General features: G+C 34.3%; 2 protein-coding genes across 4 annotated transcripts; one reads left to right on the plus strand and one right to left on the minus strand.

The window, feature by feature from the left end:
• Nucleotides 1–1,768: 1,768 nt before the first annotated feature.
• LOC133704670 (uncharacterized) lies at nt 1,769–6,035 on the plus strand. Of its 2 annotated transcripts, none has more exons than XM_062129581.1 (9): nt 1,769–1,966; nt 2,167–2,384; nt 2,755–2,869; nt 3,480–3,569; nt 3,930–3,974; nt 4,088–4,207; nt 4,992–5,102; nt 5,564–5,645; nt 5,920–6,035. In XM_062129581.1, the coding sequence occupies exons 1-9, from the start codon at nt 1,811–1,813 to the stop codon at nt 5,979–5,981; spliced, it is 999 nt and encodes a 332-aa protein (XP_061985565.1). In that variant the 5' UTR covers nt 1,769–1,810; the 3' UTR covers nt 5,982–6,035. The 2 variants fall into 2 exon arrangements, with proteins under 2 accessions (XP_061985565.1, XP_061985564.1); XM_062129580.1 differs by having other exon boundaries at nt 1,770–1,966; nt 3,801–3,974.
• A 2,800-nt stretch (nt 6,036–8,835) lies between these two features.
• LOC133704901 (probable WRKY transcription factor 57) lies at nt 8,836–13,842 on the minus strand. 2 transcript variants are annotated; one of them, XM_062129957.1, is made up of 4 exons: nt 13,099–13,842; nt 11,680–11,826; nt 10,618–10,992; nt 8,836–9,234 (listed from the first exon to the last, which is right to left on the minus strand). In XM_062129957.1, exons 1-3 carry the CDS (start codon nt 13,470–13,472, stop codon nt 10,632–10,634), a joined length of 882 nt encoding a protein of 293 aa, XP_061985941.1. In that variant the 5' UTR covers nt 13,473–13,842; the 3' UTR covers nt 8,836–9,234; nt 10,618–10,631. The 2 variants fall into 2 exon arrangements, with proteins under 2 accessions (XP_061985941.1, XP_061985942.1); XM_062129958.1 differs by lacking the exon at nt 8,836–9,234 and adding an exon at nt 9,977–10,021.
• Between the last annotated feature and the right edge of the window lie 287 nt (nt 13,843–14,129).

A 14,129-nucleotide genomic window follows, 5' to 3' on the forward strand; every position in this document is an offset into this window, starting at 1 on the left:
GTGTTTGACCAGTGTTATGGAACCGGGCCGGCATCGGCAATTTAGTGGCACCGCCACTGGATAATCCATCCATGTCGGTGATTCATATTGATTAGTGGATACGCAAAACATCCAATAAAAACCCATTGAAAGCCATAGAAACCCGGTGAAATTCAAATGGTTGGGACTTTTTTCTTTGAACCACTTGTGAGTTGTCTTTTCCAATGTTCGTCACAGATTTCTGGGATCAACTCGCAGTGTATGCTGTCAACTTTTCGCCCTTACCCAGGTCCCCGAGTGAATCGATAGTTTTCTCTGTCGGTAAAACATGCATCTTTGGAATTTTTAGCTGGTTAGTAATCTGTTTAAGATTTTTTATTTTAACCTGCAAGACAAAAGTTTCTTAAACTTCGAAGCGATGCAACGTTGTTTGTTTATCTGAGTTGTATATTTTTTAAAAAAGAAGAAGAAGGAAAGATAGAAATAATCTGCGTCATTTGTGACGGAGGAGTCCTAATCTGCTGTCTTTTTCAATAATATCGTATACTGCAAATATATTGCAAGTGAATTAGTTACGGTGGCGGTAATAATTATAAGAGTAATAACAAATGAATTATTATTGTTAATAATAATATATTATAAAACTATATTTGAAGAAGCATATAATAAAAAAACAATATAATTAATAAAAAATATATAAAATATATAAAAACAATGGAGATTAGAAGATGAAAAGAACACTTTTATTTCATGAGAATTTATAATTATATGTGCAAATTATATTCTCTCAAAAATACTGATATATATATATATATATATATATATATATATATATATATATATATATATAATGATAAGTGATCATAATAATAAAAGGGTGTGAAAAGTAACCAAACATCCATATCCAGTGTTTGGTTTTATAACATTATTATTATTATTATAACAACAATAATAATACTTATAACAGTGATAAAAATAAAAATAATGATAATATTAGTTATAGTGGTGATAATAATAATTATAACAATAATATAAACAATAATAATAATAGTGATAATAATAACAACAATAATAATAATAGTAGTAGTAGTGACAGTGATCACAATAATAATATTAATAATAATTATGATATTATTTATTAATAATAGTAGTGATGGTGATAATTACAATGATCGTGACAATATTAGTAATAGTAATAGCAGTAATAACAACAACAACAACAATAATAACAATGAAAATAGTAATTGTTATAATAATAACAATAATAATTTATTATTTGATATTATATTTGCTGGGAATTGAATTTCACTACTTTTTCATAGTGTTTTTGATCTAATGTCTCGAATTATCGGTTTGAAAAGTTTACATGGCCTGACACTCTCTTTTATCTTTTGGATTTTTTAAAAAAATTTTATTGTTCAACATTAATTTTGAAAAAAAATCATTTAAATTTTCTTTAAATCTATTAAAAAACTAATTTATATCGAGTTAACTCTTAAATATTTATTATTTTGCATTAATTTATAGAAAAAAATCTCTATATTATTAATAATATTTTTTTATATTTTTAAAAATATGATTCGGCCCATGGGAACACGCAAATTATTATATAAAATGAAAAAGTTTTCTTCAGAGTGCTGTTTTTTTTATGCGAGCCCTTTTTAAATGGGCTGGGCTTAGTAGCTTTGGGTACCTGTCCCAAGGATGCTAGTGCATCCCCTTTGAGCGGGCTTTGGGATCTGGGCTCCCTTAATGCAACGGACGCACATCTTTATTCCTAATAAAGAAAAGGGAGTAGAAAGGAAAAGTGAGGTGATTGAATATTTTGAAAATGGAGAAGGAAGAAGACGATGCGCCTCTCGCAGTTGAACTTGAAGAAACCGTACCAGTAAAACCCTCCTCCTCTCATTCAAAACAACCTCAAGGCGAAGACGTTCCTGTTGGAGTCACGGTCATCACGGGCTATCTGGGCTCTGGCAAATCCACTGTAAAATCCCCTCACCATCTTGATAAATTAATTTAGTTAACATTGATTGATAAGATGCTTCGCTTATCTGGGATTTATATTTCTATCTATCTATTGATTCGCATCTTCTTTCAGAAGAAAATGAGTGTTAGTAATCAAATGCTGTTTTGTCAAATATTTAGAGCTACAAATTTTATTGACATTAACGGGTTACGCTGTAGCTTGTTAATCATATCTTGAATACTCAACATGGAAAGAGGATCGCTGTCATTTTGAATGAGTTTGGTGAAGAAATTGGAGTTGAGAGGGCAATGATAAATGAAGGAGAAGATGGCGCTCTTGTTGAAGAGTGGGTTGAACTTGCTAATGGCTGTGTATGCTGCACTGTTAAGCATAGTTTAGTTCAAGCACTAGAGCAACTTGTTCAGATGAAGGAAAGGTGCTGCTACTTTCTTGTTTCTTTAAAAAATGCACTTGATTTATCTGCATCTGTCACTATTTTATGAAATTACCAATCCAATCCTTTCCCTGGTTGTTAAATTATAAATATAGTTCCTTTCCCTCCCTAAAACCCTAATTTGGGGTTTTGGGATTTGGAGTTATGCAAATTCTCCAATCACTCACTCCTTTTCCTTTCCAAGTTCTTCCAACAAGGTTGAAAGATAAGTGTCCTTCTCTTCCCTTTCCATCCTAACATAGTGTTCGTGGAAATAAGAGTTTGTCAACAAAATTCCCTTGATCACTACTTTAGGCTTATAAGTTATGACACAACTTAATAATCTGTAAACGATCATTCTTTTTTTTTGTAGACTCGATCATATATTGCTTGAGACCACAGGGCTAGCAAATCCTGCTCCACTTGCTTCTGTTCTTTGGCTGGATGATCAGTTGGAATCAGCTGTCAAGCTTGATTCTATAATAACTGTAAGTTTTGTTTTTGACAATTCAATTATTTCTGTCACTTGTCTGTCTGATTTAGAGCTTAGGTTGTTAACCTTTTCATATCCAGGCCTTTCAACTATTCAAGCTGTTATCAAATTGTTTGTTGGATTCATGCCATTAATCAGCTGCTAAAAATCAAAATTAGATGAAGATGCTAAACAACAAATAACAACATAAAATAGTGCACAGCCTTAGAAATAAAATGAAGGAAAGAAATGTTTGAGAATGGAAAATAAAGTTCCTTCCCTTTCCTTCTATGGATATTGAGGAAAATAAATAATTTTTCAAGTTCATGCATAAAGAGTTTAAATTGGAAGCTTACTTCATGATCCAAGTTCTTTTTAATTTTGTGTTTTGTCCTTTCCCTCATTTTTCCGTAAACCAGAGACAGGGATGTGGTTCTGCATGCCTTCCGGGCACCGTATTAGTGTGAGGCATAAATGCCCATCTTAATGTCATTCTGTGTACATACAAGTATAATATATTCCAAGTACCCCTAATTTTTTTTTTCTTTCTAGTTATCTTTTATTACAGCTTACCACTGTTTCTCCTCTCTGTCTCCAACTCTCTCAACAAATTGCTGCTTGTGCAGGTTGTGGATGCCAAAAACCTTCATTATCAGCTCAATGAACTTCAGAATTCATCTTCGTTTCCTGAAGCATCTCTTCAAATAGCATTTGCGGTAATTCTCATTTTATTCTTCTTTCTTCTATAGTGATTTGGCAGCCTGATATGTGCCATGTGCAGGTTCATATACATATGTGCATACTTCTGTATGATTGTTTTACTACATGCATGCACCTGCAATTTGTAATTGGATAAATTATTTGCTCGCTCCTCTTCCAATTTGACTTTATTGGTTATATTTATACATAAGGTTCCAATAACTCATAAGTTAGGTTTTTTCTTGTAGGATGTTATCATTCTTAACAAGGTTGATTTGGTTTCTTTGGGAGGTTCTGGAGAGGCTTTGAAGGAACTAGAAAATGAAATACATAAGATCAACTCCCTTGCTAATATCATTCATTCTGTTCGGTGTCAGGTAGACTTATCTAAGATATTAAACTGCCGGGCATATGATTCCAAAGTAAGTCATATAAAGCCTTGCTTTTTTTTTTCTTATCAGCATGCTATTTTCTTTTTTATATTAATTTTTATTTGAATGGATATTTTTTGAATACTTCTGTGTTTTGATCTTAGCACGTTGGTCATTTGGAAGTGTTATTAGAGGAAAGCAAGTCTTTATCTACCAGTGATCTTCATGATTCCAGCTTGCGAACTTTATGTATCTGTGAGTCGCAGAAGGTTGATCTTGATAAGGTAGTTTATTTGAAATGGATCATCAACAAGCTGTACAAATTTGTTGTGATGTGCTACTCTTAGGTCCAATATTGCTGAAACCATGCCATTTGTCACAAGCATACACCCCAGGACTAGCATTTTCTTGCTCTGATTTTTACTCTAGTTCAGCTGCACTAGCAATTGCTATCATATCCATAAACATGAAGGAAATTGCAATTCTGTTTTGTTGTTTCTCTTAGGTAAAATTATGGCCCTTTATATAGTGTACGAATGATAGGATATCTACATAGCTTTTGAGTTTTGATGTTGCTCTTTCATTGACTCAAGTCTTTGTGTTCCCTTCAAGTCCCCATTTTGCATGGGTGCATGCTTGGTTTTTTGGGATGTATCTGTACCTGTATAAGCATCTTTTGAAGGCCAATAGCTTCGGTTTTTCACTATCATTGTTGCAAAATATTGTAGTATGACAGATTAAAATTTAGAAAATAGGATGAACATGGCAGAGAAATTGAATTTTGAATTTAGAGTTATCCTGGTTTGTGCTTGCTTGTCTGCATTGTGAAAGCTGACAGTACAGGAAATAAGGGTTTCAGGGACACCTGTAGGAGGTTTGATCGAACATAATCTGATCAGATAATTCAGATATTAACATCCCTTTTTTTTATTTGACTTTCTTGTGCAGTTAGGCTTATTTCTGTACTTTATTTTTCTCTATAAAGAATTCTTCCTTTCCTTCTCTAATCGCCTTTTTGTTGTCACATACATATCTGTTCAATGATTCCTGACATTCCAACTGCCAAAGGTTCGCCTGTGGCTTGAGGAGATTCTGTGGGACAAGAAAGATGGCATGGATGTATACCGCTGCAAAGGGGTTTTATATGTTAGAAACTCTGATGAACTACATACTTTGCAGGTAGTTTTGGAAATTAAATGCCAAGAATTGTTTATCAAGTTGACTCATCTTCTGCTGCAGATTGGGTTCTTGGAGGTTGTGGTTTGTGTATTCTGGCTCTGAGCCTCTGACTATATGTTCACCAATGCCCATTTCTATCATAATACCTGTCAGTTTCATGATGATTTGTTTCGATAATGGAACTTTTTGGTGCCCTTTGCGGCCTCTATCGGAAAGGGTTGAATAATTTAGGAATACGGCTTACAACAGTAATGATAGCAGGGGGTTAGTACAGCAATAGGAATTCAATAGTACTTGAGTTCAAAATTTTGATTGTGTCAATGATTGAGGGTCTGAGCTGTAATTCAAAGCCTGCTTTGGTACCATTACCTATGCTATATTTTTCTTGCACTGGAGCCTTTTCTTTGCAAAAATTTATATTTTGGTATCCATAAATATGCAAATCTTTTCACACGTGGCAGGCTGTGCGGGAGTTATATGACATTGTTCCAGCTCGCAAGTGGAGAAGCGATGAAAACCAACTTAACAAAATAGTTTTTATAGGTAATTCTTAAACAATACAGTACTTTCTCTTGTAGTTTTCTTACCCCCCCATAAACTATAAATAACGGCTCTAAGACTGTTGTCTCTTTATTTATTTATTTTGAAAATAGGCACTCAAATTAACTGAACAGAAGAATTCTTTTCTAAAGCGAAAGGGGTTACTTTTAATATTGATTGGTTGGAACAATTAAAGAATGGTATAAAAAAAACCATATAGTACTAGCTGGGAAACTATTCTCTTATTTGTTTCTTACCTTTTCAATTTGCGTTGCAGGTCATAACCTGAAGGAGGATGTTCTTATTAATTCCTTCAGAGATTGCATAGTAACAACTTAGCATGTAATGTTTATGAACGTATTGTTCAGTTCAACTCAATTAAGCTTTACTTAAGTCTTTGTGCTCCCTTTTCTTTTCAAGTCCCCATTTTGCATGCATGAACATGATCATCCCATACTGGCTGATATCATTAAAAATCTTTGCGCCTTAATTACAGGTGCTATATCACAAGAAAAAACTAGAAAGAATTGTTCGTTTATTTTTTTTAAAGTATTTTTCTTTTAAAAATAAATAAATTTATTTATTTATTTTTAATATTAGCATGCTAAAATTATATAAAATATTTTTTAAATATTTTTTTATATACTTTTAAAGAGAGAGAGAAAAAATGAAAAACCATAAAGCATCGTTCTTTATGAGTAAGTTGGTCCACAATCAAAGTACGGTGGGCTGTTCTTGTACAGACATCAGAGTTATGAGCTACAAAAGGGCCTGATTTGAGGTGACCAGGCTCCAGCGCTGCCACTCCTTTATCTTGGACACGGGCTTCAACTATTCAGGTTGACTGGTTCTTATGACAGCTTCAATTTATATTTGTAAATGTTACGTATCAAACACAAGTAGACAGAAAAAATTATCTGCCTAAGAAAGTTAAAACACAAACGTCCGAGAAAAGTAAAAAAGGAAAAGAAAAGAAAAGGAGAAAATGGTTTAATGGGGGAGCTCGCTTTCTATCACGTCTTGTCGATTTGATGCATAACAAGTTCGACCTAACCACCCAGCTACCACCACGCACCGTTCTTACAGAAAACCTTTCGGAAGTCTCGCGAGCAAGGGGCTGGTGTCTCATATGCTCTTCCTTTTTTGAAAACACCACACCGACTGCTGTGATCAGATTGGAGAGACTCATTTGCATTTATCTTAGAAAAGTTGCAATCCAGGAGTTACCAGGTGATTATAAGTGGGAAAGTAACAATGTTGGGATACGAAAAACTTTTTAACTTTGCATTGTTTAATGACTCAACACTCATATATGAGCGCATAAAACCACACTAAAACTATGATCATCATCAATGTGATTGTTTAATTTTTGTTTAATGTGATCATCATCATCATAGTTCGACCTAAAATTTTTGTTTTTTAAATCACTTGTATTGTATCAAATTAATTTAATGTGATTGTTTAATTTATCCATGTGACTTTATTTTTAAATGGATACTGTACCAATTACTGGGTATTCTTAGAATATCAAGCTTTCAAATAAAATAATAACAATTGTGACAAATCCCTCACTAATATCACCAATGCATCATTACTAGCTAGCACTTTGAATTCGAGAAACTATTTCACTCTTTTCTATACCAGCCAACTATAACATGTCAATCTCTCACTAATCAAGGGCAAACTACTCTGAAAAATTATAAAATTATTAATATTCTTGTCAATATGTAATTATAATATTATAATATTAATTTCTATAAAATTATAAAATTACTAGCCAACTAGCTATTAATGTTCTTGTCAATATGTAATTATAAAATTTATTTGGTAAATTATTTAGACTTTCTGAAAAATCGAATAATCAATTATTAATCAGATGAGAAACCAATAATAATTAATAGTCTTACAAAATACAATGGTGCTCCAAAAGAAACAAAGAGATATTACCACCCCCACTGCATGCATATTCACACCCAATCAAATAAAAGAAAATAGCTAAAAAGAAGCATCAATATTTAATTATTATATGAGTTAGCTCTATTGTGCTTAAACCAATATCCTTTCACCCCAAACTCTCATGTTTTGTTTAAAGCCATCAACTTAATTAAAGGAAGAAAATATGTTTTTATCATAAATAACCAAGTTTTTTTTTGGATGATGAGATTTTATAAAAAATAAGGAAAATTAAAGGAAGAAAAAAAAAAGAATTCAAAATAGCGAACTTGTCGTGAAATTAAAGACTATCGTTGTCAATATGAGTCCAACGTTTAAAAAAGAGACAGAAGAATGCCACACCAACGCAACTTAACAGAGTACAATGGAAAACGTTAACCCAACGTCGGTGTTAGATCCGCCTTGAAAGGTGGCCAACAGGGGAGAGGTCGGTCGCATTACCAGGTAGCCTGACCCTTTCGGTTCATCACAAGGACACAGTTTCCCGGCAATCATGGATCATGCCGAGCGTCCGAAGAGGCAACGTATCCATCGCGAAGGGGTTAGAGATTGGTGGTGAGAAAGCGCTGTGAGAAAAAGGAGAAGTAAAAAACACTGTCGGCTGACTCTGAAGCAACATCGAAATCCACGCTCCTACTGATCAGCCTACGAAATTATGGACTGACCTGGTTTGCAGGCCCCCCCTACTTCTGAGGCCTATATTCATTAATTATTCACGTGTGAAATTGACAGTCGTGTACGTACCATGAATAAATTGACCGCACAGAACATCAGAAAAGCATCACAGATCGAAGATCACAAGCTGTTGAATAATGAATGCAAAAAAATAATAATTTATTTAGACCTTAGAAATGAATTCAGTTGTTTTGGAGTACGATTGGGAGATTTTTTTTAAATTGGTTTTTTAGAAATATATTAAATTAATATTGTTTTATTTTTATTTTTATTTGACACCAACCCATTAAAATGATAAAAAAACATTAAAAAAATAAATTTAAAATTTCCATGAAAAACAGATGAAACAACAGCTATAAACACACAAAATATTTAAATAGATGTTCAAGCGTTGCAACGGTGCAATAAACTATATTATCTTGACCTTATATTGAATGCTATCCAGGTATGGAGTTTGTTTTCATGGTTAAAATTATTTTTTAGATTTTTTTATGTGTTTTTAAAAATATTAAATTAATATTTTTTAATATGAATTTTAATAATTTTAATCTGTTAATGTAAAAAATAAAAAGAAATTATTTCTATATAGTTTCAATTAAAAATCATCTTTAAAAATTATTTTATATTACATTACAGAACACATGCTGTACCTGCAAAGCAAGTAACACGAACTCGCTGTACAGTATATATATTAACTTGGAAATCTACATGCACAAATAATCAAAAAGTGGATATGACATAAATACCCTCTCTCTAAGGGGCCAAGGGCGCATTACCATGAGCAACAAATACCTGATGCAGAAGCGCGCGCACATATACATATCAATGTCAGATACTGCCGGTGAGTATATACGGAAGAGTCTCAGAAAACTGAAGGACATGTTTCGGGTTAAAAAATCAGGTTCGCCGCCCGCCTCGAGGAACATTGGGGCACACAAGATCACTGCACTATATGGACAACTCCCTGAACATGTCGGGAAGGTTTAAACTATAGATCAGCTAATTTAACACGATTCAAATAGATGCTGCACTCTACGTGTGTGTGTGTGTGTGTGTGTATATATATATATATATATTCCTATTTTTTATCAAATAAGAAGAAAGAATTAAATCAGAAAAGTACAGTAAGTTAGTTTGAAGTAGTTGTTTGCTAATGTCAATATTACCCTTGCCGAGTTTTCCCTCTCTGGGAAGTAAAAATGTAGATTCAACAACGAATTAACTTCGAATTTGAGCATTCAAGTTAATTCTTGAAGTTCAATAATTCAAATACCCGTGGAAGTATGTTAGGAAGTGTTGTGCGAATAAAAGAAACAATAGAATATGCGTGCAATATTCTAGAAATTAAAGTTTTTAAAACTCAGATGTACATTGGACACTTTCCCGCATATCAGAATCCATCCTCGATAATTTTCTTGTAATCAGAAAAGGATCATGATGCAAAAATCTAATAAGAAGTCGGATTGTAGTTGGTTTTCTTTGGATGGAATGAATCTATGAATATTTTGATATTCTGCTAATAAAATATTCTTATTTTTGCCTCTCTTTTTTCCTCAGTATATATATATATATTATGCTATTAAATTTAGTGAGGATCCATTTTTACGTTTGACAGTATAAATTTTTGTTTTTAAAGAAACAAAGAGAATAAGATTACGATTGCCATTTCAACAAAATATGGAATGGAATGACTATCTGCGGAGAGGTAATAAAAACAACCCTATTTCATGAAATATAATTTGTCGATCCCCCTGCAGGAAACAGTGTACAATAATTGACTCGTGAAAACATAATATTCCATAAATAATTCGAGACATGACATAATATTTCGACACGAAAATGTCTGAATAAATACATTGGATCTTGACATTTATTTAATTACATAACTAAATATCCTTAAACTTGAGTGGGTAGAGTGATGGTCTCCAGCTCAAGCATGTAAACTAAGTATGTAACAGACGGCCCAGATGGTGAGAGTTGATTCATATTAACAATACCACTTCCCTGAACAAATCCTACACGCTCAAGGATGTTTTAAGGAGGATTTTTGCTGGCCATTTTTCGGTGGATGCTAAAGGAAGGGAAGCTTGAGTAATTTGAGGGCTTCATAAGCTGGCCTTGGATCGAGAGGTTTTAAATGAGATATGTGCAAATAGATATCTTAAAGATGGGATGTTACTAAAGTTAAGAGTACTAAAACTACTAAAGTTGATTTCAGAACTATGCCATTAATGGACGCGTACTTCTCTCATACATGCCAAGAATGGAAAAGGTAACTTAGATATTCACGCAATATTTGTAAGTTGAAATGTGTTACATTTATCAATTCAAGGCAAGTAATGAGTACCTTTCCCAATTTGATCAACGCATTCCAGGAGGTACGATGTCCCCAAGCAGTCCTTCATCTGTTGGAAGTTGGGGAGTTCGCGTGGGCACTGTGTTGCACTCTCTTGCTCCAACTGGCAACGGTTGCGACTGTACCACAGTACTTGGAGGATTTTCTCGGGGTAACTGCATCCCGGGATAAAAAAATTGCGACGTTGGAGGAGTCATGTGACTAGCAAATGTAGCTTCATGACTGATGATTCCTCCTCGAGGAAAACCAGCTGTATGATGACAGTGTTGGCCTTCATATGTGGTAATCACAATGGCGGGATCTTCAGACGAGCGTTCAACCCTTTTCTTCACAGTGCATTTGCTATTTGTACAGCGATAGTAGCTCCTGAAGAATATTTGCGGGCGAGATGGAGAAAAGTAAGGAATTAAGCTTTTACTTTGGAATTGATTTTACAGAGAACGTCAAGTATGCATCAGAAATGTGAAAAAAGAAAAAAGATAAAAATGAGAATATTGCGAGAAAACATATCCCTAACTCGGACACCACATATATAGATTTTATGCAACTTGTTTCAAAAAGCACCCTAAGACGTAATTTTGAGTCAGTTATAACAAGGTAGAAGTAAAGGATCTATATAGGCATTCATAATTAATTACTTAATTAAGAGAAAATTATGCACTGCAAGATCAAAAAAAGGGTAAATAACTAAAAAATGTTGTGAATTTCAGTCAAAAACTGAATTCGTCCTTAATTTTAATTTTTTTGATTTAAATACTTTTAATTTTTTATATAAAAAACAAGCTTTTACGTTAATTTTAATTATAGATAACTGTGTAGAACGCGATGGTATCGAGAAAACAAGTGATTTGATAATGAAAAAAAGATGGGGAGATGAAAACATGGATGGAGGGGCCTATTTTTTATATATATAAATTAATTCACCGTACTCAAATAAAAAAAATTATAGTTTAGAAACTAAGTTGATTTAATTTTTCTACCTTTGAGCTCAACAAAGATAGCATGTACACTCTTAGGACAGTAATTAAGAAGAGAGGTGTAGTTATTACAGACCTGGGAAATGGGCTATTTTTAACTGCCTTCTGTCCATATTTCCGCCATCGGTATCCGTCTTCAAGATGATCAACTTCACTTTTAGTCATAAAAGCAAAGCGTGGCTGCCGGATTCGTTTCTGCCCCTTCTTTTTAACCTTAGTGCTCCTACAAAATATTTCAACTACGATTATCAAAATAAATAAATTTTTTTGAAAATTAAGAAGAAAGAAAGAAAAAGTGCGTACGTAGATGTATTTTGTAATTAATAACTTGATTGCAAATAGATTAATCATAGTTTTTAGATTGTATTTTTTCACGTGAATTAATGTATATTTCTCTCTGGAAATCAACAGCCTGATGTGAACCACATCAAGATCTATCCAGTCTAAGTACACATTCTAGTAGGATTAATTTGTCCTAAATGAAAAAAATGTTATCTTTCAAATATTCAGAAGGGAAGTACGTACGTACTGAAGAGGAAATTACTTGTAAGCTACCTAGCTCATTGGCATCACATGTCTATATATACATGCTGCGAGGGGCAACATGAAATGATTGACAGTGAAGAAAAGATTGTTACAAAAATTAACAAGAGAAGTAATTAAAGCTAGTGAAGAAAATCTAATTCATAAACTACAAATTAGTGTATGAACAAAAAGCGAGATCATAGAAGAAACTTGAAAATAACAACGCATATTCTTGGCAGACACGCATCGCATTCAAAATGATTACAATGTGCACCTCGACTATCATAGGGGGGGTGAATATAGAACATAAAACAAGCAGCAGCAGCAGCAGCAGCACAGCGAATTTTTTATAATAAGAAGAAGAGAATATCTCTTTACCTTATTTGAAACAAAAAGCAATATTGCCCAAGCAAATCGACAAAAACAAATTTTCTCTATATTCTCTATCTCTTTAATAAGAAAGATAATCCCTATATATTAATTACTAGTACTCAAAAAAATGATTCTTCAATGCATGTTCATTGTGCACTGTTTAAAAAAGATAGAGAGCACGCCATGCCCGCCGCAATAACGGCGGTGGACGTGGTTTCTGTTAATTATGCTTCTCACTTAAGCTTTATTCCGTTTAATTACCTCATCTAGCCCCGCACTTCACTCCAATTACGAAACTGCCTCCCCTCCCCACCCCCCAACAACTTGCATGAACCAAACCCCCCACCCGACCCCTTTTTTAATTTTTTTTTGAAAGTTTCTAGATCGTACGGACGCGCAAATTGCACTCTCTCTATCTTGGAAGCTGAAAAGGCTTTGCAAAAGGGGGGGAAATTCGATTCTGTTTGTGATTTTATCCCTCGTTATTCCAACTGCAAAATCTGTCTACTCTATAATTTCTTTCCTTGAATTTCAAGTTATATAAAACATTAACCATATTGTTTCATGGATATTTGAATATCCAAACAAGTGAACTCACGGTATCTCAGGCGGTTTCCCGCCGGAGCCCGTAGACTTGTCGGGCTGATCCTCGCTGGAGCTCGATGATACTGACGGGTAATTTGAAGTTGAAACGTCAGCGGCGCCACCACCAGACCCCGCCGGACTTGCCCCTTGCAATCGCTGAATCTCTATGTTTCCCGCCAAATCGGACCTCTCTTCTGCTTCGACCGGATCCAGGTCCATAAACCGGGCTGGTTCATCCGATTGAAGATTCCAGCCGAATTCGCTGAGTATGGAGTTCTCTCTGTGGTTAGAGAAGAAACAATTGGCTCTATCCGAGTCAGGCCCGAGTGTCCAGCTTGACTCGCTGGTGAACTCGGTCCCTGGATCAGGATTTTCTGTATCGTCCATCAAATAATTTGCAGAGATCTATCGGAAAACAGTTGAGTTTTGGGGGAGAACAAGAGAGTGAATTCGAGTGATATAATAAAGGAGAGAAAAAGTAGAGGGTGGGGAAAAACTGAAAAGATAGGAGTGAAAAAGGAGAGTGAGCGCATGTGGTTTCTAGAGAGAGAGAGTTAGGGTTTTTGGGAGAAGTGATATGAAGGAAGTTCGTTGTGTTGGGAAAGACGCGTTGTTTTTTAACTTTCTTTCAAAGGGTTCGAGGAAAGAAAACTTTTTGTCCTGTAAAAATATTAACTCTTTTATTTTTTTTATCACCGAAAAACATTGAAACAGAGAAAAAGGAGGGGAGAGAGAGAGAGAGATAAGATAAAAGATGGAAAAATTAGGGATGCGTCGACTGCAAAATAATAATAATAATAATAATACGGGAGGCTGATAATAAGGGAAGGGGATGCGGGTGGGTCCCTTACGCGCATGAATAAATAGTCCTGCTCCATTGTTGTAGTGGTGGTGGTATTAGTAGAGGGTTTACTTTCTGACTAGAGGGCAGCACCCAGTTTTTACCTTCAACTCTCTGTGACACTGGTTCTTCGGCCAATCTCTCCTTGTCTCCTCCTTCCGTGAGGCATGAAGCTCTAACACCATCTGCACGATTTTCCCCGA

This window comes from Populus nigra, chromosome 10, assembly GCF_951802175.1.
Source record: "Populus nigra chromosome 10, ddPopNigr1.1, whole genome shotgun sequence".
Lineage (NCBI taxonomy): Eukaryota > Viridiplantae > Streptophyta > Magnoliopsida > Malpighiales > Salicaceae > Populus > Populus nigra.

Coding starts and splice junctions, on each gene's coding strand:
- LOC133704670 (XM_062129580.1), top strand. CDS start 1,811: ATGGAGAAGGAAGAAGACGATGCGCCTCTCGCAGTTGAACTTGAAGAA. Junction 3,975..4,087: donor GCCGGGCATATGATTCCAAA/GTAAGTCATATA, acceptor TTTTGATCTTAG/CACGTTGGTCATTTGGAAGT. Junction 5,103..5,563: donor ATGAACTACATACTTTGCAG/GTAGTTTTGGAA, acceptor CACACGTGGCAG/GCTGTGCGGGAGTTATATGA.
- LOC133704901 (XM_062129957.1), bottom strand. CDS start 13,472: ATGGACGATACAGAAAATCCTGATCCAGGGACCGAGTTCACCAGCGAG. Junction 11,827..13,098: donor GGGAAACCGCCTGAGATACC/GTGAGTTCACTT, acceptor AATATTTTGTAG/GAGCACTAAGGTTAAAAAGA. Junction 10,993..11,679: donor AAAAATAGCCCATTTCCCAG/GTCTGTAATAAC, acceptor AATATTCTTCAG/GAGCTACTATCGCTGTACAA.